Source organism: Trichechus manatus, unplaced genomic scaffold (genome assembly GCF_000243295.1).
Source record: "Trichechus manatus latirostris isolate Lorelei unplaced genomic scaffold, TriManLat1.0 scaffold00092, whole genome shotgun sequence".
In the NCBI taxonomy this organism is placed as follows: domain Eukaryota; kingdom Metazoa; phylum Chordata; class Mammalia; order Sirenia; family Trichechidae; genus Trichechus; species Trichechus manatus.
Window position 1 is genome coordinate 5,009,952 of NW_004444028.1, and position 27,931 is coordinate 5,037,882.

General features: G+C 44.9%; 1 protein-coding gene across 1 annotated transcript in view; it reads left to right on the plus strand.

The window, feature by feature from the left end:
- Window positions 1–1,342: 1,342 nt before the first annotated feature.
- The window catches only part of ETV5 (ETS variant transcription factor 5), a 59,987-nt gene continuing 33,398 nt past the window's right edge, over window positions 1,343–27,931 (plus strand). The window contains exons 1-5 of the mRNA XM_004382254.2: window positions 1,343–1,514; window positions 4,524–4,642; window positions 4,777–4,864; window positions 4,995–5,042; window positions 5,138–5,188. Coding sequence (XP_004382311.1) covers window positions 4,598–4,642; window positions 4,777–4,864; window positions 4,995–5,042; window positions 5,138–5,188 — 232 coding nt within the window. The 5' untranslated portion in view covers window positions 1,343–1,514; window positions 4,524–4,597. The remainder of the gene's footprint in view (window positions 1,515–4,523; window positions 4,643–4,776; window positions 4,865–4,994; window positions 5,043–5,137; window positions 5,189–27,931) is intronic.

Sequence of the window (27,931 nt, forward strand, 5' to 3'; positions counted from 1 at the left end):
TCCACACTGCATTCTGAATTGGGGTGGGGGGGAGGCAGCTGCAGGGCTGGCCACGCTGGGTCGCCTTTGCTAGCGGCTTTCCCCTAACCTTTGTCATCTTCCTCCGCACCGCGGCCACTCGGGGTGAATGGCAGGGCACACCAGCAGAAGGCGAACAGGAGAGCTCGCCTCCGAGACTCCCCCAGCCTGCGGGAGAGCAGAGCGCCGCCCCACGGCCGGCACTGGAGGGGGGCAGAGGGGCGCACGGGGGAGAGAGGATTGCTTGCTTCCTGGAACACCCTGAGAAGAATCTCAGCAATTGCAGTTAGGGCCCGATCGCTTCCTTCCCAGCTGCACGGGATCTAGCTCGCAAACGCGCCATCTCGCATTCAACACTTAAGTGGAAAACAAGAGCCCGGGAGGCAGGCGGCCTGACTCTGCGTGCTGTTTGGAGGAATTCGTGTTTCTAGTGGGCTGACTGGCTGGTGCTGGCCCGGGAGAGCATTTCTTGAGTCCCGACCCTCTCTTACTGGGGGTCTTGAACCCACTCTGGCGTAGGTGACCGACACGGGGAGAAATTTGGGATTTGGTTGGGCTTTAGGCCTTGCCAGTAAAATAGGAACTAGAATCTGTTTGTAAGCTCAGACGTTAAACGGAGACACTGCTTATTCTTCCCGACTGGAAACCTGGTTAAAAGAAATTAAGGCCTCTCTGGAAGGTAGCTAAGATTAGAGGGCTCGGTTTCCGTTTTCTGTTTCTGTGGGCCGGACGCCAGGTCGGTCAGCGAGTTTCTTTCTGGGTAGAATGACGAATTTCTCTCGCCTGAATCCTAAAATGATAACTTTGCTTCGCGCTGCAGCTGCGAGCGTCTGGCGCCCGGCGGCCCCAGCCCGGCCGTGGGCTTGCCGGAACAAGGGTGGGGACGAGCGGGGCTCGGGGTGCTGTGCCTCGGTACACAGCCGGGACAGCGGCCAGGAGGGCAGTCCCAGCTGCTTCTCCCGGCCTCGGCCCCTTTAAGTGCTTCACTGACTCAGCTAAGCTTCCCCCTCAGGTCACGTTTTTTATGAATGAAAAACGTCCTTATAGTCATTATATAAACAAGCCTGCGCTGATTGGACAATAGCCCCCGGTGCATATATTATGTAAAGCAGACCCTGACGGGGTGGGGAGGGACGCGCCGTTGGCCAATGGGAGCCGGAGTTGGTGGGGCGGCTCGGCTGGATTTGTCCGCAGACAGGGTAAACAAGGAGTGATGGACAACCGCGGTAGCGGTCCCGGGCCAATAGGAACGAGGCTGGGCTAGGGCCGCCGGCCAATAGCGGCCGGCGGAGCCGGGGGCTGCTGGGGGCCGGGCCAGCGCTCCAGCCTGGTTGGCAGCTGCGGCGCAGAGTCCCGGCGCCGGTGCGCGGAGCGGTTCAGCGTCTTCGGAGCGCGGTTCAGCCCAGCCTTTCGCCTCGGCGCCCAGGCCCGGTGCGCGCGTGCGTGAGCGCGCCTGCGCCGCCGGGACCGCTGCAAGCTGAGAGCCACCGCCTCAGGTGAGGGGGCGGCCGGAGCAGGTCGGAAGGGCCCGGTGGCCGAGAGTTCACGGGCTGATTCGCAGTCCTTGGAGTCGGGTGCACTTTATGTCAGGGGCGAGCCCTCCGGCGCTGACCGCCCCCTGCTCCCGTGGCCCGGCCCGGTTCGTCCAGTTCGATTCCTGGGACGTGTAGGGCGGGGGCGGCTAACGGTTCCGGAGCGCGCTGCGAGCGGGTTTCTGCGCGTCGCGGGGGAGGCATGCGGGGCGCGAGGTGCGGGGGCTCCGGGGTGGGGGTAGGGGCGCGGAGCGGCGGGCTCCCGTCCCTTGAGATCGGAGAGCCCCGGGGGGACTTGGAGGCTCGCGAGAAGAGACGGCGGGTGAAGCTTTGCAGTTGGAGGAGGGGGTGGGAAGCAGCTCGGGGGGGGGGAGCGGTTGTTTGCGCCGCGATGCCCCCCCCCCGGGCACCGGAGAGGGTTAAGTGACACAGGCATGTGCAGCCTGCGGGGGTTGGGGATCGGCCAGGAACTTATGCAGCCTTGCAAGTTCCAGGTGGTGGAGAGTGGACACCCACTCCTCCTCCTTACGCCCCAGCAGACTGAGAAATTGGGGAGCATCGGAGCATCGGCCTGCGGATGGTGGAAAAAAATGGGGGGGTGCGGAGAGATGCTGGAGCCCCAGAGATTAGGGGTCTGGCCGCATTTCCGGAGGGGAGGGGGCCTCTGGGGGAACTGAACCCCTGGTCGAAAAGGGGGTGCCCAGGAGAGATGTTTGGTTTTTTTTGGGGGGGTGGTAGCGCCGACGCCGCAGCTCGTTTTCCTGAATGTGGGTGACTTTATGAATGAAGCGGGTTTCTTTGGTTGGCTCGCTGCTGCCTGCGGCTGGGTTTTTTTTTTTTTTCCTTTCCCTTTCTGTGAATGAAGCATTGAGCTTACTTCCTAAAACGCTGGGGTGAGGGGCCTGCGTCGGAGGCTGGGCGTGCGTTGGGAGTGGGGGCGGGGGCGCAGCCGAAGGAGTTTTCATGAATGGGGACGGCTGGGAACTGGGTGGAAGTGTGTCTTGTTTTGTGAATGGGGCCCAGCGCGAGGGATCCAGTTACAGCTTCTACCTGGTGTGGCGGCCGCGGCTCGCTCTCCATTCATAAAACCAGGCCCGCTGCGCGCCGCGGGGGAGGGGCGCGAGTGCGCCGCGCCGCCCTGGGCGAGCTTTCCTGGGGGCACCCGCAAGGGGGGACACAACGGAAGTGGTTTAAACTCCTGGATGAACTCGAGCCTGCCCTGCAGGCTTTTTTTTTTTTTTTTTAATGACACTTTGAGCACAATTTTTCTAGCCCTTGAACTCTGAGAGCTGCTTCAAAGATCCTCGATGCCTCTTTTGGGTTCGTTTATGGCAGTTTATTTTTTATTAAAGATATATTTGTTATTCGTGGGTGAGGTGTTTTGCAACGTATGTCATCACGAGGCTCAGGAAATATCTCTCCCCTCCTGTCTTCTACCCCCAGCAAACATTTACAGAGTTCTTAAGGCCGCTCTTTCAGATGACAGATTTCTGAAGTCTACACGGGGCTGGTTTTCATGCCCCTAAAGTCACTGCTGAGGTTGCTCTCATTTTGCTTGCGGGTGACATTGGAGAGGGAGGCTTCATTCTGGAAGTTCTAGCGCTGTTTGGAAGGTACGAAGGCAGGCTGAAGGGAGTGTTTTTCTAGGAAGTTAATGGACTGTGTGCTATTTCACTTCTCTCCCTTTTTCTCTTTGACTTTGAAAAGTATCTGATTACTTGGGCCAATGTGCTGAGAGGAGGCTGGCCGTGAAGGGTCTCCTTGTATCCTACTTGGTTATGAAAATGTGATAGGCTCCACGCAGTGTGAAAAACACAATTGGATGGGATTGTCCACTGGGAAAAAGTACCCTCTTAAGATGTATATACAAGTTAAACAAAAACTATTTTGTATTGCCGCGAGCTTGGGGGTGAGTGAAATTAATGTTTTCCTCCATTTTGTTGACTTAACTGCATTTTTACTTGGAGAGAAAAACAAAGCGTCCGGGAGGATGGTACCTTCCTAAAACTGTCACCTCGTTCCTCCCAAATTAGAAGAGGTCTCTCTCTCTTTTGACCTTTCTCCTCCAGCCTCTAGTCCAGTACTTCCCTAACACTTGCCAATGCTGAAATGAGTTTAATTTTTCCCCTCTTTGGCATGTCTGGGAAAATCGACTTCACTGTAAGAAACAAACTGAATTTTCTTTTTATGGATCTTTTGCTTTTCATTCTTTTTTTTTTAACACCCGTGGTAGAGATACATTTAGAGTATGTGCGGCGGAACGCAGTTTCCTTTATCTGTTACTTGTCAAAGATAATTCCTTTCTTTTTGAAGTTGGAGATATCAGATGTCTCTACAAGTTGCCATAGAGATATTTTTTACATTAAGATGCTACACCTGTGTTTGGACAGAGATTTTTTTTTTTTTTTTTTTTTAAATACAGAGTTGTGTGTGGGAGATAAGTGTGCCTGGGACCGATATATTCCTGGATCTATATATAGTATTTTACCATTGACCTACAAAATACTTTTAGAAGCACTGTGTATGTCAGATTCTTAATTGCCAATGATGGAGAATACTTAAACCCAGTTTCTCTACTTCCTGTCACTGTACTGTCAAAAGTTTAATTATCTTTAAAAAAAAAAAAAAAAACCAAAGGCTACAAATACCCCGGAAGATCTGCTATATGGAAGAATCTGGAAATCACCCTTTTATAATGAAAATAAGTTCTTTTTTTTAAGAGGGGAGAAGCAGTCGCAAACCTATAATCATAACTGATCCAGAGAGAGAGAGAGGGCATAAGTACATTGTGCACGTTTGATGCCGTTAATCAAGCCTTGTGTTGGTCTGTAAAGCTCACACCTTGGGCAGGCTTTAGGGCTTCAGAGAAAGGTAGTGGTTTTGCACAGCCCTAAAGGAAGAGCAGTATAAATGACTTCATTGCTCTCTCTCTTGTTTCTTCTCTCGTTAAAATCTTCCAAATTCGTATTACAGGAGGACCCCTTTGCCCCCAGAAACTACTCAATGCTGAAACCTTTCAAAGTGATATTAGAGAACTTGGCGGCGCCATGGATGGGTTTTATGATCAGCAAGTCCCTTTTATGGTCCCAGGGGTAAGTTTATGTGGCTTTCGGTTTGTTTTGTCCTCCCTCTTCAAATAGGAGTCCTCTCCTGTTGGTTTAGTGGTCCCAACCTTTCCGACCCTTTTATTACCCTCAAGCCTTCACTGTCTGTTGGCTTCTTTCAGAAATCTCGATCAGAGGAATGTAGAGGCCGGCCTGTGATTGACAGAAAGAGGAAGTTTTTGGACACAGATCTGGCTCATGATTCTGAAGGTACGGAAGCTCTCCCCTCTTTCGTTGTGATTGGCGTCCTTAAATCGCTGCCAGTGTAAACGGCATGTAGACGCTTCCTCCCTAACTGAGGAATTTCCCTCATTTGGGGGTCTTCTGTTTTTAATTCCAGAGTTGTTTCAAGATCTCAGTCAACTTCAAGAGGCCTGGTTAGCTGAAGGCAAGTGTCCCGGCTGTCCTATTTCCCATACAAAACATGTTGCAGTGCTTTTTAAATAAAACTTAAAAGGTCTAACATAAAAATCTCTTTTCCAGCACAAGTACCTGATGATGAACAATTTGTCCCAGATTTTCAGTCTGATAACTGTAAGTACCTTTCTGCTGGTGGCACGTTTGTTCTGAAATTGTCTGGTCTTGGACCATCCATGGCCAGAACATTCTTTTCAGCTGTAACTAGCAGATTTGGGCAGATTGGGAATGAATTTTTTTTTTTTTTCCCCAGTAGTTCAGAATTAACCTTGAAAACTTCTGTTTTGTTCTATATTGATATCATTCGTAAGTGCTTTTCATTCCATTGCAGGTAAGATAACTGATCATAATTCGTCCTATATTTCTTTTGGCCTAAGAAGAATATTACAAGCCTTCAAGATCAGAGTTATAAATGAATTGGCATCATATGTTAGCTGTTGGACTGAATGTCCATCGGTCAGACATCTTCCAGCTTTCACTGGTTTGTTTTGCGAATCATGAACCGGACGTATTTCTTTCTTTTAAAGGTGCAGAAACTAGTTCATGGAAGAGTCCAGTTAATTGTGGTTTCACCCAAACGTGTGGTTGATGTTGTTTCTAAGTTGACAAAGGGCGATTGTAGAGTGACCTGGTTTACTTACTCTTGTTTTTCATGTGGCTGCGGTGACTACCATTCAGAGAAGGGTAAAACTGTTTTCTTCAAATGGTCATTAAGTGCCCATTACTTGAGATAACAAAATGCAGTAGGGAGGAGAAAAGATGGCTCTCAGTGCCAGCAGGGGCGTGGCTAGATGTGCACTGATATTCCAGGGTTGCCCTCCACAGGTTTGGGGGCGTTTGTGGTCCAGGCAGAGCCCTCAAGGACAAAGCTGGCTGATGAAATTTGAGCAGCCCAGGGCAGCTCTAGAGAGCATTAGTCACTGGCGAACGAGCAGGTTTAAGAGCGGCCTGGAGAAAATGCTGCCTCTCTTGAGAGTTGCATCATAGAGAAATTCATGTCTCTTAGTCATAGTTTATAATAGCAAGCACCTGAGCCAGGCAAGGATACGATTTCTCATTCTGCACCCAGTAAATTCTTCTCAGCTTTGTTTTATCTCTGGGGTGTGTGTATGTGTGTGCGTGGAAGTCACTGGGAGATGGGCTATCTTTGGGTCTAAATAAAAGCTGGGTGTTTGGAGTCATTAAATGAAAGAATGGAGGTTCCAGCTAAACATTCTTTAATGATAGGCCTCATTCCCAAGGCATGTTGCCATGAGACTTTAAAAGGGGATAAAGCGTAACTCACAGATGCCTGGTTACCTTAGCTTTGTCACAGCTTGCTGGGGAAGTTTTCTATAGGAAAGTAAATGCACGTTAATTATTGCCCTTTGATTGCTTTCAAGTGATTGGGAAGCTTGCCACTGAAAGGCTAAATAAAGACAACCCAGACTGCGTGAGTGCGTGTGTGTGCGCGCGCGCGTGTGTGCGTGCGCGTGTGTGTGCGTGCGTGTGCATGCGTGTGTGTGCGTGTGTGTGTTTGCAAGACGAAAGACAGAGGATTTGTAATCCCACTTGGTTCTGTGTTGACACTTTGGCCCAGCCTCTCCACTTCTTGCTCAGAGCAGCATAAACTGCAGTCTTGTTTGTGAGGTGGCTTGCTTGGCAGAGACTCTCTGAAATGCTTTTATGACACTTTTATTTGTTTCTCTGTAGCCCGAAGAGTTAAAGGGGAGGTGAGATGGCTGCGTTCAGATAGATTTCATGTGCTGAAGCAAGGGCGTGTTCTTTAGAGAAAGATGTCAGCAAGCAGGATTTATAGTTACAGAGAGATTCATCTGTAGAAATCAGCTAAAGTGAAGGAATCAATAAATGTGTTTTGGCTCCTTAGAAATAATTCCTGTTCAGCAAATAGAATGTGCTCCATTGCTTAATTAAAATACCATACCTAAAATGGAGGTGCTTTGGGAGAGGTTTCTGCTTACCAAGTGTGATGTGTTTTTCATTTTGTTTGCTTTTTGCTTTAACTTCTTAAGGTTGAGCTTCCCTGCGTTTTAAGGATAAAACAGATGGATGAGTAGCCTAGAAAAGCCTTTTAAGAATTCTTTTCTCCCCTCTGACTCTGTTTTCTGGAAATAGAGCTCAGAGAAGGATAAATTCAAAGAGATAGACTTGCTTAAATGTTAGGCAAGAACACAAATGGTAGGTGGTGTATCCTGGAGCCATTCGTTCTTGCTGTTGTGTTTTGAATGCAGTTCAGACTGAGAAGCGCCGGCTGGCAGAGCCCAGGGCTGGGCAGCAGAGTCTTCATTCTCTGTGACCACGTTTCACAGCATTGTGTTGAGATCAGCTTCCACTCCAGTCATCTCCTGGAAGAGCCCACGATTACTGCAGGGGAGGGGGAGAAAGTCATTCAAACTTAATGAAGCCTTATGAGTTGCTCTGAATCACCCAACCAGTGAACTAAAACCAAACTTCCATTTACCAGATGAAGAAAACCCTTTCCCTAAACTCTGTTGGTTCTGCAGTCTGAGTAGCAGGAACATTTTTAAACAAATATTCTTCTGTCCTCTCGTGGGTAACAGTTAACCTTTCCTGTTAATGATGAGTAGATTATTTTTCTTTTCTTTTTTGAGGTGTGTATGTGTGTGTATGTATGAGACAGAGAGAAATCCTAAGTAATGGGGAGAATCATTTTTAATTTGGAATGGCAGTGATTTGAAGATTACGGCTGACTTTTTTTGGAAACCATAGCTCAACTTCTAAAGAGATTATATTTTATAAGTTTTCCAGATTTGTGTTTCCTGCCCATAAGCATCCATCCCAAGTGTGATTTGCATAAATGAGAGCATTGTTCTTATAAGTCCTGTAGATATACCCAGCTTACTTCTAGCTGTAGTTTTCACCTCTGCCTCAGAAATGTAGACATTAGTAAAGTATCCCCCACCTGGAAACCTTGAGGTCAAATTCAAAGGATAAAAAGTATAGCCTGTAGGCTGTAGGGGGTCTTCCAGTGTCTCCATTGTCCCCCTGACCCTGAGAAGTAACCCTGGCGATGCCACATTGTTTGAGCTGCAAGTCCCCTTTAGAGAAGTCTTACCTAACCCCCTCATTTGCAGAGGGGATAATATGAGGTCCAGAGAGCTGGAGAGGTTTGAGGCCAAGAGGGAGAGATTAGGTGAAATGAGAAGAAAAAAGAAAAAAAAAAAAAATATATATATATATATACATGTATTTATATGTATATATACCAAAAAAAAAACCCAACAAACTCGTTGCCGTCAAGTCAATTCCAACTCATAGCAACCCTGTGGGGTAGTAGAACTGCCCCACAGGGTTTCCAAGGAGCGGCTGGTGGATTCAAACTGCCCACTTTTAGTTAGCAGCCGTGGCAGTTAACCACTGTGCAACCAGGGTTCTTATACACACACACACACACACACACACACACACGTATACATATGTGTGTGTGTGTGTGTGTATATATGTATGAAATGATATCCTTACAGAAGCTATCACGAAGCTACAGAGCCTGGGGGCACTGGCATTTCAAGGTGTTCAAGGCTATCCCTCGTTATTTCAGATACCTAGAGACGGCCCTCGGGGACCCATTAGGGAGATTGCTGACCGTCCAGTCCAATACCTCAGTTCTCTTTCTTCTACGATCCTGAGAAAACTATTAAACAGCTTGGTGCTTTGAGTTTTTCTTTTCCATCTAAGAGTTGAAAGAGAGAGAGAGAAATAAAACACAAAAATTATAAAAAACTGACATGATTCTTAGAAGACATTAGTGTGTGTAGATAAAACTATGTGTGTATATATAATGTATATTATAAATATGTATGTATCTATAAATACGTGTGTAGCTGAATATGTATATTAACACATAGAGCTCCCAAACCAGGGGCTCTGGGTCAGTACATAGACATATACGCATCTTTACTCCACATTCTTCACAGAATTAACTACAAATCAAGACTGTGGCTGAAATTAGAACTCAGGGTGCTTATACTTGGGAAAGAGGGGGCATTGCTTTCATTTTTTGGACTGACTGCTTGGGTACTTAAGGGTCCCGCTATACGTTAGCATACATAAGTAGCTTTTTTTTTTAAATGCAGATTGGAGTTCTGATTTTTTTTATCTCATTTGTTTTAATTGTGATATTGTGAGTGCTTCGCGTCAGCATCCTGAATAACTTAAGATATTTTATACTGAGAAGACATGAGAACATCCTATTTTAAAACTCACGGCTTCCATACCAAATAAAAGTTAAAGAATTGTTCTAAAACCCAAATGACCCCATTTTCCCCTTGAAGGGTTCTTTTTAGATCTATGTTTCAAAAGGGGTGGAATGCCTGGAGGAAGTACACGGAATTTCCTAAGGACGGGCTAAGTAACTGATGGGATTGACTTTTCATAAATACATCGTGATAGATCGCTGGGAAAACAGGAAGTGTGAACAGCAGCCCTTGAGCCTAAAACACATTGATCGTAATCCTGTTTCGATATGAGATTATTCAGCTGAATTTAAAAAAAAAATACATTTACGGTTAATATAGTAAGAGGCAGCCCCTCCCTTTTGGAGAGTCCATCGTTTTGGGCTCAGCAAATCCCTGTGTTTACTTGCTCTGCGGTCTTGAGGCCATTTCTGTTTGAAAGGCCCTCCCTAAGATCTTTTTGTTTTGGAAGGGTAAGAAAGAAAAGTGTAGCAGAGGCTTGGGGGAGTCAAGGACATCAGTCATTTATCCTTTCCAAGAGCTAGTAGTTCTGAAGGTAGAGGGGAAATGAGGAAGAAAGAAAAGGATGCTGAAAAAAAGCAGGAAGAAAACTTGGAGGGGAAGGGTTGTCTGACCCTAGGTTTTACAGTGCTACTTTCAAAGCCTTTGTTAGCTAGGCCACTACCTTATCTCTGAGAGGATGCTAAACGATTTGAAATCCTTCCTGTGTTGAAAGCATCTAAGATCCTTATACCCAGGACTCTAAAGAACCCAAGACTTAGAGTTACCATGTATCTAAAAGAGCCATATGTTTAACCAGATCTGTTTTCAAGTAACTTTGATTCAGTTAGGCTTATTAAAAACAATGGATTTTTCTCTTACCCTTCTAGTCTCTGCTCTTGGCCCACTAATGAAACCCAGCAACTTTTCCAGGCCTTTCTGTTTGGTAAGAGGGACTTGGGGTGGAGAATTCCACATCTGTGTCTGCCAGGCAGATCACTTAGGTAGGCGCCAGAAGGAACAAAATCCTGGAATTGATCAAGAAATTACCATTTATCCCTTGCTCTTCAGAGTCTTTCAGTTTTAGAAGATTAAGAGATGGGTAGCATGATAAAACCAGGAATTGTACTATCTGACGTTTCTACCGTCTAGTAGTATCATTGTTTGAATTTCAGTCCCAGAAACAATGTTACTGGTCGGGGTTTGGAGTATGATTCTCTACTGAGAGACTGCTCCGTCCACACATTTCTTGGGTTTTAATGGCAGTAAAGTACATCCAGGCTCAGAAGCTGACAGCCCCCTCGTGGGCGTATGGCTGCCCTGGAGGCAGCTTGGGCCCCATCTGTGCCCTGGCACACAAGGCTTCTCCACTTGGAATCCAAGGAGCACAGAGTCTTGTCATGTTGCAGCTCCCAGCTCTTGGACAAGGGCCAGGCATGCTGATGCCAACACTGAATTAGGTTGCTTTTTTAAAAAATTCATTTTGTGGACTCATCAAGCTCATTTAACAGAGGCTTTGCTTGTCAGCTTCTATCATTGTCCTAGTCTCCCGAGAGGCTCAGCTTAAAGGAAGGACATGATACTAGGTCGTGTGTGTGTGTGTGTGTGTGTGTGTGTGTGTGTGTGTGTGTGTACACATGTAAGTGTAACCCTAATCTAAGTGGCATCTTTGGGCCTGGCAAGTGGATGACAATGAACTCAGCAACTCAGATGTTAAAAGGAGAAGAGCCCCACCCAAAAAGGCCCCCCACAGCAAATAAAGGAGGTTCCCCTGCCTAGAAGGAGTAAGCAGCTAGGAGAAAATTACAGCAGATGGTGCAAGATTCCAGGGAGCAGGATAAGACCTAGCTATCAAAAGGCCAGGAGTTCGAGGCTGATCTGCAGAACAGCCAAGGCATGGATGGGGATGCTGCGGGACAGAAAGACGGAAGCATCTGAGGTCGTTGAAAGGATGGGGGCGGGGAACAGGCAGTGAGAGGAGGTAAACACAAGACCTTAAAAACATCCAAAGATGTTGGGAAACAAGAAGCAACCCATGAGCTAAAGTGTGCCTCCTAGGTTGGATTTTCATAAACTACTATGCTTTTCCTTGAAATAAAGTCTAGTCAAACTGGCCCGATCAGAGCTCCCTCAGGGTGATTATTGAAGCTCTGACAGAAATCCCTGAGACACCGGACCAGTTTTGAGCTTTGTACTTTGCAATGTCCTTAGAGGAGATTTCACCCTCCAACCCCAGATGCCAGCACCCATCCCATTTGATGTGTCATGGGCATTCGGGAGGATATTGTAAACCCTTCAGGCCAGATCCAAAGCCAGGAAGATCTGTGAAACGGTGTATAATAGGTAGCTCGCCCCCCTTCCCCCTTTGCAGCCAGAGAACACAGTAGGGCCTCCAGAGACTCCCTCCCCTGGGGAGGAAGCCAGGTGGCTCCCCATGTAACTCTTGGAGATGAATCGGAGAAGCCCCGAGGCTGGCGAGGCTGGCTTCCATAGACAGCCGTCCAGTAATGCCAACCAGCTCGCCGAGGGCAAGGAAAAATACCTCCGAAGTCTCTTAGTAACAGTCAGATCCTGATCACAGCGGCGAGAGATAGTTTGCCTTTTGCCAGAGGGCACTTTCGGACCTCATGTCTAGCTGATTTGCACACCCTTGCAGATTTCAGCAAAGGTCTTGCCCGGTTGGATCCTCGCGAGGGTGCTGAGCAGGCCGATGCCCCTGCAGGGCTGAATTTCTTCCATAAACAACGCACTGGGCGAGCAAGCATCCCCGCGGCGACAGCTGGCCTCTGTTCCCTCCGCCCCGCGAGTCGAGCTCTAGATCCCCCTTCTCGCCTGAATGGAGCATTCCAAATTGGTGGTGAATGGAGGGCGGGGCGCGCTTGCAGACTTTTTCAATGAATAACCAGACCCCATTGTGCAGCCTGTGGAAAAACAACCAAGTCCAACAACACAGGGACTGTTAGAAATACGCTTGTGATTGGCAGCTTGGAGAGCCTCCAAAATTAGTTTCCTTTGGGTTCCCTGTTGCTCGCTGTCCTCCAAGCCTGGGCTTAATGGGGTTGGAGTTTTTCTTTTAAGTGCTGGTTTTAACCCTCGAACTGCCGGGCTGATGGCCTGGGCTTGTGGAGATGGGCTGCTACTGCCCGGTGAGGCCCGCAGCAAAATCCACCTCCCCTTTCTTTGTCTCAGTTTTTAGATGGTAGCTTTCTAAAGGGAGTGATAACAGAGGAGAGGGTGGTTTCGCTTCCCCCGGAGAGAGGTGTTGGGACTTGATCAGAGGATCTTAGTACTCTTTTATCTCCTGCTTCCCGGGGCGGGGGCTTGAGTTCCTCTCGAAGATTCCTGTCTGTTCTGCAGTCTGATCTCCAATCTTCGTTCCAGGCATGAAAAACTCAGGGGTTTGCCTACCGCAATGCAGATATGCTTGGTTAGTTTACATTTTAACCTGGGGGTGACAGAGCTGTCATTTCCCTCCTTCTTGGCCTCCTGTGTCCTGTTTAATTTTCCCACTGTGGTGGGATAATCGTTATTTTAAAATCACGCTTTTCAAACTGGTACTCGGCAATGGGGAAGCCTCTCTATGGCTGCAACCCTTCCCCCGGGGGACGGACCAAATATTTTCCTGGAGTGACCATTCCAGAAGCACCAGAAAGAACACAGCCTCTGAGCAATCCCAAAACCAGTGACCTCCACCCCGGAACTAGACCAGGTTCTAGGGGTTCATTTGCCTCAATAATACTCACCCTAAACATTCCCCAACATCCTCACCAGCAGTTCACAGACAGAATGGGGACATGGGCTAGACCAGGGCTGTGTGTAATAACATATAAAAAAGACAAGCAGTTCCATAACAAAAACAAAACCTAACAGTAATGATCCAGTTCAGTTTCCTCCCCTTTGAGTTTTAAGAGCTCTTCTTGGTTCCCCCTCCTCATGCTCACCACCACAGTAAGGCTGTCTGCATTTGTGTTTTGCCAAAAGGATTTTTTTTTTCCTGAGATAGTTCTCTTGCTGTAAATTGGTCTTGGGCAAGAATGTCTTCCCATCCCTATTAAAAAAAGAACCGGCCTGGGCAGATTGTCCTCTTGTGAGGGAGTTTGAACCCTCTCAGGAGGTAACCCTAGATATCGGCCCTGTAAGAGGATGCTGGTATTTGTGCGTCTCCTGAGACGCTGAGGAGGACTTGAGCTTACATCAACACTTTTCAGCTGAGTGCCTGGAAATGCTTTGTAATTGCCTGAAAGGGCACTTAATGAGGGTCTTTTTGTACTTTTCCCATAGAAAAGGTAGAATAGACGTGGGAGGGGTGTCTCTTCCACACAGTCACTCAGCGTAAAGGCCAGATCCTGGAATGCCTGCCCGAAGTTTCCAAATCTGAATTTTAATAGAGAACAATTTAATGGTGATAGCTTCACCCTGCTGAAAGATTATCTTGAGTCAGAAATTTTCTGCCCCTCCTCAACTCCCTTTTCCTCCTTTTCTTTCTCTTCCAGCCATGGAATCTTATTTCTTGAGGAATAAGGAGAAAACAGCCTACAGTTTGGATGTATTCTGTATTTTGATGAATATTAAACTTAGCCCCTGCTTCCCAGTTTCCCTTCCCTTTGAAACAGGAAGTAAACGGTTTCTCTGAGTGTCTTCAAAAGCAGAAGACCCCCTTCATATGTGTCTGTGTATCTGCCTTAGCCACAGCACCCTGCTCTGCACACCCTGAATACTCGGCAGATCCTTGGTGGCTGGATCGCGCACGTTACCACACTCTGTTACGTTCCCTGCCTGCGCCCTCCTTCCACAGCCCCCAGCACCAGCCTCTAGCTGATGGGCAAGTAACTCAGAAAAGGGTCTCAAAACCTGAGTTCCGAGAGTCCTTGGTATGACCTCAGACATAAACAACAAAACTAGTCAGGGCTGTCTCTCATTTTCTGTTTCCCCTTTTAAACACGTGCCCTTGCCAGGTCTTCCTAGTGCTGCCAATGCTGTGTTTCCCAGGAAGCCTGCGTGTGCTGGAGAACAAGTCACGGTTTAGGCGCCCTTGACGCACTGGCTGAGTTTCTGCTTTTAGGGGAAGTGGGGCTATAGATAGAAGAGGAAGGTTCTGGTGAGAGAAGCCAGTTTCTCTAGGGTTTGGGTTTTCTCCTGTCAGATTTTAAGGATGGATTTCAAATTTGAAGAAGTCAAAGGTGAAATTTTCCACAGTGCTGAAATCCTACTTCAAGGATCTCAACACTTGGCTTGAGTGCCAGTTTAGATGAGAATTCTGGAAACTGAGAGTAAATTACAGGAGGGATGTTAAAGCTCAAGGTTTAGTTTTGCACTTTTTTCCTTTCAGGAAAAATGCCGTTTCTCCTTTTCCTTTCACGGAGCGACCCTTTGAGGTAAAGTCTACTGTGGTTTAAGTACAGCCCACAGTAGAGAGGGTCTATCCTGTCGTCTCTAGCAAGGCTGGAGATGGGAGAACAAGGATCTCTTTAGACCTCTTACTGACTCTTAAAAGTGAAAAAAAAATAGTTATCACATTGGTAAAGGCTGAATAATATTACAATTTTTTTGTGTGTGCTTTAAGTGAAAGTTTACGATTCAGGTTAGTCTCTCATACACAAATTTATACACACATTGTTATGTGACCCTAGTTACTCTCCCTATACTGTGACAGCACACTCCTTTCCACCCCTGATTTCCCATGTCCATTCCACCAGCTCCTGACCCTCTCTGCCTTCTCATCTCTCCTCTGGACAGGAGCTACCCATTTAGTCTCATGTATCTACTTGAGCTAAGAAGCACACTCTTCACAAGTATCATTTTATGCCTTATAGTCCAGTCTAATCTTTGTCTGAAGAGTTGGCCTCAGGAATGGTTTTAGTTTTGGGCTAACAGTCCAGGGGCCGTGTCTTCCAGGGTCCCTCCAGTCTCAGTCAAACCATGAAGTCTGGTCTTTTTACTAGAATTTGAGTTCTGCACCCCACCTTTCTCCTGCTCTGTCAGGGACTCTGTTGTGTCCCCTGTCAGGGCAGTCATTGGTAGTAACCGGGCACCATCTAGTTCTTCTGATCTCAGGCTGATGAAGTCTCTGGTTTATGCGGCCCTTTCTGTCTCTTGGGCTAATATTTTCCTTAATATTATAATTCTTTGAACAGCTCTCCTAGGAAAATACTAAACCATGGGTCTAAAAGGAGCCCTGGTGGTGCAGTGGTTAAAGTGCGTGGCTGCTAACCAGAAGGTCAGCAGTTCAAACCTACCAGCCGCTCCATGGGAAAAAGATGTGTCAGTCCACTTCCCTAAAGATTTATAGCCTTGGAAACCCTATGGGGCAGTTCTACTCTGTCCTGTAGGGTTGATAGGAGTTGGAATCAACTCACTGGCAGTTGGAGTGGGTGGGTGGGTCTGAATAATACTCAGATCCTCCTTGTGGTGTAATCAGGCCCGGCCAGTCATCTTTTTATCCTGCCAGGCCCTTAAGCAGGAGAGTAACCAAAGACCCAGGTGGAAGCCAGCTCTGTGGACTGTAGGTCTGAAAAGATCCACCCCATGGCAGTCAGGGGAGGCTGTGCATTAAAAGCCAGGAGAACCAACTTATTTTTATCTTGACTTTCCTCAGAGTGGGCTCCATACACTTGCACAAGCCTTTTACTCAATGGTTAAATCCTTTGGTTTCTCCTTTTGGAAACTGGGTCAAAATGGTGGGAGTATACCGGTTCTGTTGGCGATGTGACACTTTCATGCAATTAGAAATATTCATTCTGTACAAAATATTTGTTATGGAGGAGCCCCATATCTATTCATACACGAGCCCTACCTCAATCACCATTGTTAGGATCGACAAGACCTTTGAAGGAAAGGAACTGCACAAATCCAAGCTGTTCCAAGACTACTATTAAAGTGTAGAGAGAGTATAAATTTAAAGAAAGTAAATCTGAAGCTTGTACTTCTGGGTCAAAACAAAACAAAAAGTCTCCACTACCACCAGCATTAAATTATTTTCCTTATTTGATAACAGAGGATTTCCGTTTGAAAATGACTATCTGAAAGATGCAGTTTTGTACTGAGAATGAGGGACAGCTGCTCAGTGTTAAGACAATCATTCTCAGCCACAGTTCAGCACCAGTGAGTCAGGACATTTCTGATTTGGTACGTCCATCCAAGGTAGTTGTCTTAGTTATCTAGTGCTGCTGTGACAGAAATACCACAAGTGAATGACTTTAACAAACAGAAGTTTATTCTCTCATAGTCTGGGGGGCTAGAAGTCTGAATTCAGGGCGCCAGCACCTGGCAGACTTTCTGTCTCTGTCGGCTCTGGGGGAAGGTCCTTGTCATCAATCTTCCCCTGGTCTAGGAGCTTTTCAGCACAGGGACCCTGGGTCCAAAGGACACTCTCTGCTCCCAGCTCTTATTTCTTGGTGGTATGAGGTCCCCCTGTCTCTCTGATCACTTCTCTCTTTTATATCTCAAAAGAGATTGACTCAAGATACAACCTTATCTTGTAGATTGAGTCCTGCCTCATTAACATAACTGCCTCTAATCCTGCCTCATTAATATCACAGTGGTAGAATTTACAGCATATAGGAAAATCACATCAGATGACAAAATGGTGGACAATCTCACAATAGTGGGACTCATGGCCTAGCCAAGTTGACACACATTTTTGGGGGACACAATTCAATCTGTAACAGTGGGCTTCTCTAATATGACTACTTCTTTGAAAGAGGAGAGGAGAAATATTAATACAAAGAGTCTCTTTTTCCTTCTGTTTTAGCCATACTTAGGATAGAAACCTTTAAACATCACCTGTGCCATTATTGTTAGTAGTGACAGAGGTGAAGAAAGGACAAGTCCAATATCCCAAATTCCATTTAGCAACAGATCCCCCTAGTCGATTCCCAGGGATGTGCCCAGCCCCCTTCTCTACCCTGGCAAACTTGCCACTGGACCATGTGTCACCCTTGAGGGTCTTCCTGATCCTAAGGTCTACAACAGGCCAGTCTGTGGCTCCCTGTCCGCAGGCCCATCACCCTGAGCTCCTCCCAGGGCCTTCTCACCCTTTGGAGGGCTGGGGCAGCTTCTAGCCACATGCAATGGAAGAAGCAAATAGACAGCCTTGAGGGCCAATTTGTTCTTCCTAGCCAAAGCTATCCTTCCTGTCTGCCCTCCTGGGCGTCATCCTTGACCCGGCTTGCATTTTCTGTTTGGAAGGGGAGTGAAGAGGTAGAGGAAGACTTGAGTTCTGCCTGGATGTTAGAGTGGCCCCCACATTTTGACCTTTTGCTCATTTAGCCCAGCAGGCTTACGAGCCACATCTTTGGTCAGCCTGAATGGTGCTATCCCAACCGCTGGGTTACAGTTGTACATTATACAGTGATACTCCCAAAGTGAATTTCATAGGCAAAATTTGGCTTTTCTTTGACCAACAGTGTTTCAGTTGGTGATTTCATCTTGGGATATTATGTGCTGGTTCTGCCAGCCAGCTGCTGCCATTGTCTGGCCTCCTGGCAGGGGAGGAAGAATTTTTCTTGGTAGTTGTAATCATTGAGCTGGACCTTGCAGAAGCAAACCTCCAACTCCCAGCCCATGTGATTTGAAGTCGCGAAATAATATAAACATTATAGTTCCAATAATATGATTCCAACAGTATAAGAATCCTCCAATTAAAGCCCTTTCCTGTAAAGTGCAGCCCCCTTACCAAGTCAACCCCCTTCCCCCACAGAGGAATTAAAGTCCCTTTATAAGTATAAAACCACAATTTTCATCTTTGCCTGCTTTTACCCGAGCCAGAAGGGCTTTGTTCTAATGGAAGCTACAGTCTGGGGCTTCTTAAGCTGGAACTACTGATGTGCTTTACTACCTTCACAGCTGGGTTTCTCTACTCTGGAATGTGTCTTGTATCATATATTCCACATTCCAGGGAGCAGTGAAGGCACAAAACACCGTAACACCGGCCCGATACAAACAACACTTAGAAACACCTCCATTTCCAGAGCCAGTGTGAGGCCTGCAGCAGCTTGGCATCTAGGCAGTGGTTCTATGCACAGCCAGCATTTCCCCAGAGAAAACAACATTCTCCAAGCCCCAATACATTACACGTGTCTTGACCTAGACCCACGTTGCTGTTGTTAGTTTGAGGCCACAGCAGAGATTTAGGGCTATCTGAGGTAAACGGAAAGTGGAAGAGAGGCTTACAGAGCATGGCCTCATGGTTCTAGCTTCTTCATGGTATCAGTTGTGTTGTCTCATTTAAAACCCAGATGGGGAAGAGTCTATCAATAACGCTAATTCCCGTATCCTGGAAGAAATTCCACTACCTTTGCAGGTGGCCTCTTAGAGGTATTTCAGATAACACTATCTCCTAAAGCTATTATACATTTATAAAGTTGGCTTAGTTCTTTTCTCATCTCCTCTTCCTCTCTCTACTTTCTGACTCTGAGATTCAAAGCCTCTGGATTTCTGTGTTTCTGTTTCCTCTTTTGTGAAATGAATGTGGGCTCTCCGGAGACAAAGTCTCTGCTCTATCTTTTGAGCAAGGGGCCCTCATTTTTAACAGGTGCTCACCAACAAGATTCCTGGGCTTGCATCCCAGAACCCTTCCCAGAAAGGTTCCTGGCTCTTGAATGTCCAAACACTTGGTATAACTTCCATCTATTCTTATGTGCAAGAAAAGTGTCTCCTTCCCTCACCTCTATTCCGACTATAGCAAGACTTGGCCCTGCTTCCTTGGTTATTATTTCACCCCGGTATCCCCGGCATTCTCTTACAAGGTCGTCAGGACTTCACAAACTTGAATCTGCCTTTTCGGTTGGTGCAGTTCCTATGCTAATTTAACCCTAACCGTGTTTGTTTTATCTGTCTTCTTCCATAGTCCATGTCATGATTATAAAGTCAAAGCTTTTTTTCTTAAGCTGGTTGTATTAACCCAAGTTTCTGAGCTTCTAGCTGTAAATCATGCACAGTAGAGTGGCTTTTTGTCTACACGTCAGTTCCTGAAGCCTCCCTTCTGCTGACTGTAGTTTTTTTTCCCACCGTGAAGGAGAAATCTGATTCCTGGAGCCAGCTATTCCAGGAACTAGCTTTATCAGTTCCTAATTTGAATCTTGTGTTATTTATTGTACAGAAGATAATATTGGCCAGAAGGTGTTCTATTCTGTAATTGTTCATTTATGAATTCGGCCACCCCGTGGTTGACGCTACACCCTGTTATTGTTAAGTGCTGTTGAGTTGGTTCCAACTCATAGCGACCCTATGTACAACAGAACGAAACACCACCCGGTCCTGTGCCATCCTCACAATCGTTGCTATGCTTGAGTCCATTGTTGCAGCCAATGTTGTCAGTCCATCTCATTGAGGGTCTTCCTATTTTTCGCTCACCCTCTACTTTGCCAAGCATAATGTTCTCCTCTAGAGACTGGTCCCTCCTGATAACATGTCCAAAGTACATTCAAAGTTCATTCTTCTGGAAGTCCATGGCATATTTGATATTCTTCACCAACACCATAATTCAGAGACATCAATTCTTCAGTCTTCCTTTTTCATTGTCCAGCTTTTGCACGCATGTGAGGTGATTGAAAATATCATGGCTTGGGTTAGGCACACCTCGGTCCTCAAAATCTTTGCTTTTGAATACTTTAAAGAGGTCTTTTGCAGCAGATTTACCCAATGCGATAAGTCATTTAATTTCTTGACTGCTGCTTCCATGGGTGTTGATTGTGGATCCAAGTAAAATGAAATCTTTGACAACTTCAATCTTTTCTCCGTTTATCATGATGTTGCTTATTGGTCCAGTTGTGAGGATTTTTGTTTTCTTCATGTTGAGGTATAATCTATACTGAAGGCTGTGGTCTTTGGTCTTCATCAGTAAGTGCTTCAAGTCCTCTTCAATTTCAGCAAGCAAGATTGTGTCATCTGCATACTGCAGATTGTTAATGAGTCTTCCTTCAATCCTGATACTGTGTTCTTCATATAGTCCAGCTTCTTAGGATTACTTGCTCAGCATACAGATGGAATACAAGTATGGTAAAAGGATACAACCCTGACGCACACCTTTCCTGATTTTAAACCACTCAGTATACTCTTGTTCTGTTCAAACAACTGCCTCTTGGTCTATGTACTGGTTCTGCATGAGCACAATTAAGTGTTCTGCAATTCCCATTCTTTGAAATGTTATCCATAATTTGTTATGATCCATACAGTTGAATGCCTTTGCATAGTCAATAAGACAGGTAATCATCTTTTTGGTATTCTCTTCTTTCAGCCAAGATTCATCTGACATTAGCAATAATACTCCTCCTTCCACGTCCTGTTCTGAATCTGGTTTAGCAGCCAAGCGCTTAACCACTCTGCCATCGTGGCGCCTATATATTCACAAGGAATGGAAATTCCCACTTTTTTTCCCAAGGATACTTTGTGGGCTTGAATTGGACATACTCTTTTGTTCCTGTCATATGTGTATGCAATTACTGATTAAGTTTTACTCTTGTTGATAATTTTGTTCTTGTGTAATTGATGACTTTTTACCCAGGTGGTGGTAGTGGCAAGTAACAGTCACAGTAACAGCGGTGGTGGTTTTCATTTTGCCCTCTCTAGGGTATTCCTTTGTATTCCTTTGTCCTTTCTAAGTGGACCAGAGCCAAAAAAAATACTTGAGAATCAGTGGCTTAGATGTTAGAGTATGACCAACACTTACCTTGTATAACTTTAGAGTCCCGGGGCTGTTTTAATCCCAACATGGTAAATGACAGGATAGACAGGGTAGCATCCTTCCGGTGTGGTAATAGGCCAGGAATGGCCTTCTTCGTGTGTGAACACATGGTTTTGAAGTTCTTAACATGTCTGCTCTTGGCATGTTAGCCAACACATAGGATTTGGTTCCCCATGTATCTTGGAGAAAATGGGATATATTATCTGTTTCATTGATTTATTTTTAAGACACGTTACTACTATATTTACTTCATCTCTCTCTTTGTATATATGTGTTTTTTTCTTTCTGTATAGCTAGTTGTAGTCATTCTGACTTTTCACCACTAAATACTTTAGTGAGCATCTCCAAAGAGGAAAGACATTCTCCTACATAGCATAAGAAAATTAACTTTATTCAGTAAATCTTATCTAGCATATAGTCCATATTCGTAATTCTCCAGCTGTCCCCCAAATGTCTTTTATAGCTGATGGTGTATTTTTTTTTTTAATCTAGGATTTCATTAATAATACATTGCATTTAATGTTATACCTTTTTTGTCTTCCTTAATCTAGAGCAGTCTCCCTACTTTTTTTCCCCGTGACATTGTCTTTTTTGAAGAGTCCTGACCAGCTTTTTCATAGCTGCTGACTTTTTTAGAGTACGTTTTTAAAGGATGTGTAGAAATTCAAACACAGTAATGTCCCTAGAACATACAGAAATGCTGTCGTTAGGCCTGAAATCCCCTGTGGTGTTGTTTCTTCACGTCCATGTTATTGTTTTCCCCTTAAAACACGGATTAAGAGAGCAGGGCCAGTCAGATGGAAGTCGTTGGGCTGGAGATAGTTTGAACATAGTTGAGAAAAGGACTTTTAGGGGACTCATTAAAACTTCTTAGCACCACTTCTAAATAGTTGATTTTACTATTTATGGATGATTTTTCATTATATTCAATTTGAGAATGTGCGCTTACAAAGGTTAGCAGTGTCAGATATTCAGGAAAATGGCACACTGCCCATACCTGCTCCAATTCTGCTTTTAGAACTGGCTCCCCCAACTCAATTTGGTAACACTTCAAATGTGTATTTTTGGGAACTGTTGCCGGGCAGAATCAGTGTTAACCATTCCAACCAGTTGGAGCATGCCTCTTAATTTGGTCTGACAATTCAAAAGGCATCTCCTTTTCTGGATACTCCTTTTAAAGTACCAGAACCTGTCCACTTACCTTATCTCCCCTGAAGCTTCTTGGTTTCCAGAGCAGGCTATTATCTGCTATCGTTGTCATTTACCGATGCTGCTGTAAGACTGATGAAGACTATTGATACTAATAATATATTTTGTGCCTGAAATGAGTTTCTAATCCACTCAGCCCTAAAATAAAGCAATATTTCTGACCCCTCTTGGTAATATGGTAGATCTTGGAAAATAAGCCTTGTTCTATCTGCCTTTTTCCCCTCCACTAACTGGCAATTTGAGTTTTGTCTCATTAGAGGACAGAAGGGAAGAGCTAAGAAAAGGCAGTATAGTATGTTGGACAGTAGACCTTTTGGCTTTTGTTTTGCTTTTTAAACCACAGAACGCAGAGGACACTGCCTCTGGTGACTTGAAGCCCACTGGTCTTTGCCAACAGAGTACTCAGACAAGTTAAGGGTAAATAAAAGGAGAAGAGGCCACACCTGCTCTTCCGTGGTGGGTCCTTCAGTTCTGTTTTGCCAGCGCCATTTTTTTATTCATATGTCTGTACTGTCTCTTGGAGCCCTGGTGGCGCAGTGGGTAAGAGCTTGGCTACTAATCAAAAGTCAGTGGTTCAAACCCACCGGCTGCTCCTTGGAAACCCTATGGGGCAGTTCTACTCTGTCCTATAGGGTCACTATGAGTCGGGATCGACTCGATGGCAGCAGGTTTGGGGTTTTTTTTGTATACTGTCTCTTTTTCCCAAGTGGCACAGTAAAATGGGGAACTTCCCTCTGCTTGATATTCATTCATAGTCTCTTCCTCTCCCTTCTTTCCTCGTGTTCCATTTCCAGCAACCAAACAACATCACGGGTGAAGAACGTTCTCCCCCAGCCCCCAGTTCTTGAACTAAGCAGTCCATAATTCTTCCTCTGGAGGGAAATGAGGTACGGTGATAGTCTAAGACAAGAGCAATGACCAGATCTGGTGGTGAAGAGAGTAGTAAGTTTATGACTAGGGCTTCGCTTTAGGATTACATAATGTTCTGGAATTCCGAGAAGTGTCTAGCTTAACTGTTCGTGTATGTTTCACATCATGTTTAGAGTGCTCCGCGAGACTCAGGAGACATAACCTTGTCACCTGAGACACAGCCTCGTGGACATTCTGCCAGTTGGAGGCAGGTGTTAGTGTTCTGGTCAACTTCCGCCATGAGACACAGCTTTCCGTATAAGGTAAAGAAGATCATGGCCATTGAATGTGACCAGATAAAGTCCTCTCCCAAGGTCAGGCCTGCACAGCTGATTTGGGAAAGATGAGTCTGCGCCGGATGAAGGCAGTGAAGCTGAAGAAAGGAAGGAGAAGGTCCCACAACAAAACCTGAAGGACAACAACTGGTGGAAGACAGGGAACGCCTGTGTATGTGACATGGGCAAAATAAGGACGGGTTTGGTCACTCTCCCCACACAGACCACAATATAACTAACTGATTGGCGGTTTCTTTAACAGTCAGCAGCTACATTAAGTGTTGTATGTATTCACAACAAAGTCTGTGTCAAAGTGAAACTTTGATGATTATGAAACACCAAAGGAAAACCCTATTAGACAAGGTGTTTTTTGTCTTTCTGGAAAAAAAAAAACAAAAAACCATTTGAACTGAACTGTCATTCATCATAACATTCAACAAAAGTGTTTTCTTTGGTGTGATCCTTGGTACTGTAATAGTGAAGTTCACTGCCAGCACAGGTATGAGGGAGCTTCCTTGGACAGAGTCCACAGGCCTGAACTTGTGGGCAGGAAGCAGATTTTGTCAGCAGAGGGAATTATTATTTCTCTTGAACAGACCAACTTGTCTACTTTTTCTGTTTCAAAACAGTCATGTTAATTCTTTGGAAGATTTCTTCTGTACTATTAGAAATGAAAGGTTTTCTAAAATATAAGAGATCTTAGTAAGTGTTAACTCCGTGGTGCCATTTTGTCCAGGAGAGGGCTACCTTTTTAAAATATAGACATTTTTTAATTTAAATAACATAAAAATCTTAAGGGTCCAGATGGGTGAATGTTTATAAAACTGGACATATCCATGGTAGGAAGACGCTAGAACAGGAAACAAAACTCATTCAAATACAAGAAGATCCCTCATGCCCCCGTCACAGTCACTATTCCCACTCAACGGTAACTTCTATCTTGTCTTTTAACACCGTGGATTGGTTTTGCCTCTTTTTGAACTTTATATTAGTGGACTTATACCGCGTGTACCCTTTTGTGCCTGACTCTTTTGCTCAACACATTAGTGAGATTTGTCCACACTGTTCAGCATAATTGTAATTTCTTCATTCCCATTTCTCTGTAGAGCTGAGGTTTTGATTGGGATTATGTTGAATCTATAGATAAATTTGGGGAGAATTGATATCTTTATAATACCAGGCTTTCTAGTCCATGAATATATCATTCCAATTATTGGGAGTTCATTAATTTCCCTCAGTGTTAATGTGGTTTTCATTATAGACATCTTACATATCTTTTATTAGATATATTGCTGGGTTATTTGTTTTTTTTTTTTTTTTGTTGCTGTCGTAAATGTATTATTTAAATATTTCGTTTATTACTATATAGAGAAATAGTTATTTTTATATATTGATCTTATATCCAATGACTTGCTAAATTGGCCTATTGGTTCTAATACTTTGTGAATACTTTACTGTCTGTGTACCCACCCAGACCATCTGTGACTAATGGCAGTTCTGTTTCTTCCTTTCTAGTCTTTTTGCCTTTTACTTATTTTTCTTGCCTTATTGCATTGGATAGGAGCAGGCCTGGTTTTTGTTTTGTTTTTTATCACTATGTCAGGAAAATGTTTTAAGAATTTCCCTAGACCATTAAGAAAAGCCACTATGAAGTTAAGTTGGTTGACTTGTGAACATCATATCTAATTTTAAAATGGTAACATGGTGGTCTGCAAAGCAATACACTGTACTTTGTAGTGCATGTCCACAGACAAGGATTTAATTAAGTCTTTTTAGCCATCTGCCTTTGCCTTTACTACCTCTGACAAGCAGAGGCTCTCATATATACTCGTGCATGTATCCTTAGCAGAGTTCTTATAATCAAATGGAAGTTGAAACAACTCAGAGTGTCCTTGCTTCAGAGGTGGCATTAAGAGAGGCTTGTCCAGAAGCAATTACACTTGGTGGGAAGGGGCAGGGCATTTAGGAAGAGTGTATCAGTGGCTACAGTGTGGAGTCTGCTGGTCAGTGACTGAGTGGTGAAGATAACAGGTCTTCCAAGGTGCCTGCAACTTTCTAAGTGAGCAGAAGACTGATCAGCAGAAGTATAGAAGGGAGAATGTTTGAGACCTTCTAGATGGAACACCAGAGCAGGAGGCAAGAATTGCAAAAGTAAAGGCTACTGGAGACAGAGGTGTCAGTTGCTGGTGGGGGAGGAGGAGAGATCCTGGGCATTTTAGTGGCCTAGGAATAGGGGAAGGTGTCGGTTTAAGTTCTTGAGTGGGCTCAGGTGTATCAGGTGTGCCTCCAGCTGGAGAGTGCAGACTATACATGAGGATATAGACCCAGAGAGCTGGCAAAAAGAGGTCTTCCATGCTCTTCTCTAGTGTTCTTTATGTTCCTTCTCCATCTCTTTCCCTGTTCCTTATAGTCCCTTTCTGATGTAGTCTTTTTCTCTCTGATTTCCTCTTGGAGACAATATAATGGGATGACCAAGTCCTAGGTCACAATCCTGGCCACTTACTAGCTGTGACACTGTACCAAGTTACTTACCTTCCTGAACCTTGGTTTTCTTATCTGTAATGGAGACAGTGGAATTAGCTGTTTCATTGTGTTGTGACCATCTAATGAAATTATATAAGAGCAACTCGACACATAGTAAATGCTGAGGAGTCTAGGTGCCTCTTTCTTGGTCTGTCTTCCTTTATTATTTTCCAGAGGTATTATTTCTCCTCATTCATTTTTCCTGTATTCAAAAGCTCTCTCTTGACCAGGCATAATGTGGTATTTTTGTTGTTTTAGTTGGAAGAAAAAAGATGTATCTTCTCTCATGTATCAGGTGGGTCAGTGGAATAGTCTCCGTTTCTGTCAGTGTGGTAGAAAAGTACTGAAAAGATAGTGGGGACCCTTGCCTCTTTCCCCTCTAATAGCAGCAGCTCCGAGACCTTGAGCAATTCCATTAGGCCTCAGGGTCCTTATCTGTAAATAGAGGGCCTGAATTAAATGTCCTACGTGGCCCTATTCTATCTGCATCTGTGAGAAGATGCCAAAAATGAGATCCCTCAGTAAATGATGTGTGCCGTGAAAGGACCATGTCTGTTTTGCTTACCACTGTATCCCCAGCACCTCCAGAATGCCTGGCCCATAGAAGATGGCTCAGTAAATGAGGGAATGCATCCTTTACGACAAGGAAGGCGTTCACCAGGAATTGTTGTCAGGACGCCCATGGCTTTCTGGGCCCATCTCCTATAACTAAGCTTCAACTCAAAGTCTAGTTGTAGAAATTGTTTATCAGCTCAAATAGTCGACCGTCTTAGCATTTCTTCTCCAACTTCCTCAAGAGTTCATGATCTGTGTTCAATTCCAGTTCATTACCATCCTTTAGAGTCCTAGGCCTCTGTCATCATTAAGTAAACTCACTGTGCAAAGGTGAATACTCTGTTTTTGAAAGCACAGTGTATAATTACACAGCATCATAGCACCACCTGCAAGGTGCTGTGCCATTTTCTTTATTTCTCAAGGCAGCATCGCATACCTCATTTTACAAATGAGGAAACAAGACTCAAAGCAAGGAGCATTCCTTGGGCTCCTGAGTTCCTGCTTTAAATACAACACTATCTGTGACTCAGGTACGCCATGATCAGGCTTCTTCACACCTCCTCCAGCCCAGCAGTCCTTTGGAGAGCTGGGTCTTCTTCCCTTGCCACTCACAGGGTCCCTGATGACTTTCCTGTCAGTGTAGCTCTGTGAGGCTTTCCATTCTCATTCCTGCCTTGTTTCATTCTCTCCTCTCCTTCAAATAATTGATTCCTGAGGAAAAAATACTCACAGCTAACATTGTACCTAGTCTTGTAGGGCACATGTGCCCCCTACCTTCAAGGCTAAAACCTAATGGAAATATAATCTGTTTATTCTCTCATCAAGAATTCCGTGAACCTCTCCTTTGTACTCCTCCTTTGTATAGAAAACACAAGATTGCATGTATATAAGACAATGTTGGGGGTAGTAGAAGATACCATATAATTTAGAGCTAAAATGATGTGTTACATCCTATGAGTGCTGTGTAGGTCAGAAGAAATGAAAACATCAGAATTAGCTGATAGTTTAGGTTCTCTTTCAGAATGAATGTATTCTGCTCCTGAAACCATTATAAAAAAAATTTTCTTTCTCGGCAACTTGGGTTTACCCTGTAGTCTTAGGTTTACCCTCTGGTGTTAGTCTTGTCGGCAGAACTGGTAACTTTTATAGTAATATTGTGGAAATGTCAAGAATACCTAAAACCTGAAATGAGAACATTGCATAATACCATAATTATTTACTTCCCAAACTTAAGTAAAGCAGTGATTATAAATGATTATCTCTAGGTAAAGTAAGGAAAGTATACTTTTCAAGAACTTGTAACTTTTGTCTAAATTGGGGCATCATCGCCTTTCCCCGTTATTTTGCCAAAACTTGGATGGCAGAAGACTGGCAAGAAGAGAAACAATGACAGAGGTCAGCGCCGAGAACCACCAGAACATCCGCTGCCCTGGAGAAACGGCGCCGAGAACCACCAGAGCATCCGCTGCCCTGGAGAAACGGCGCCGAGAACCACCAGAGCATCCGCTGCCCT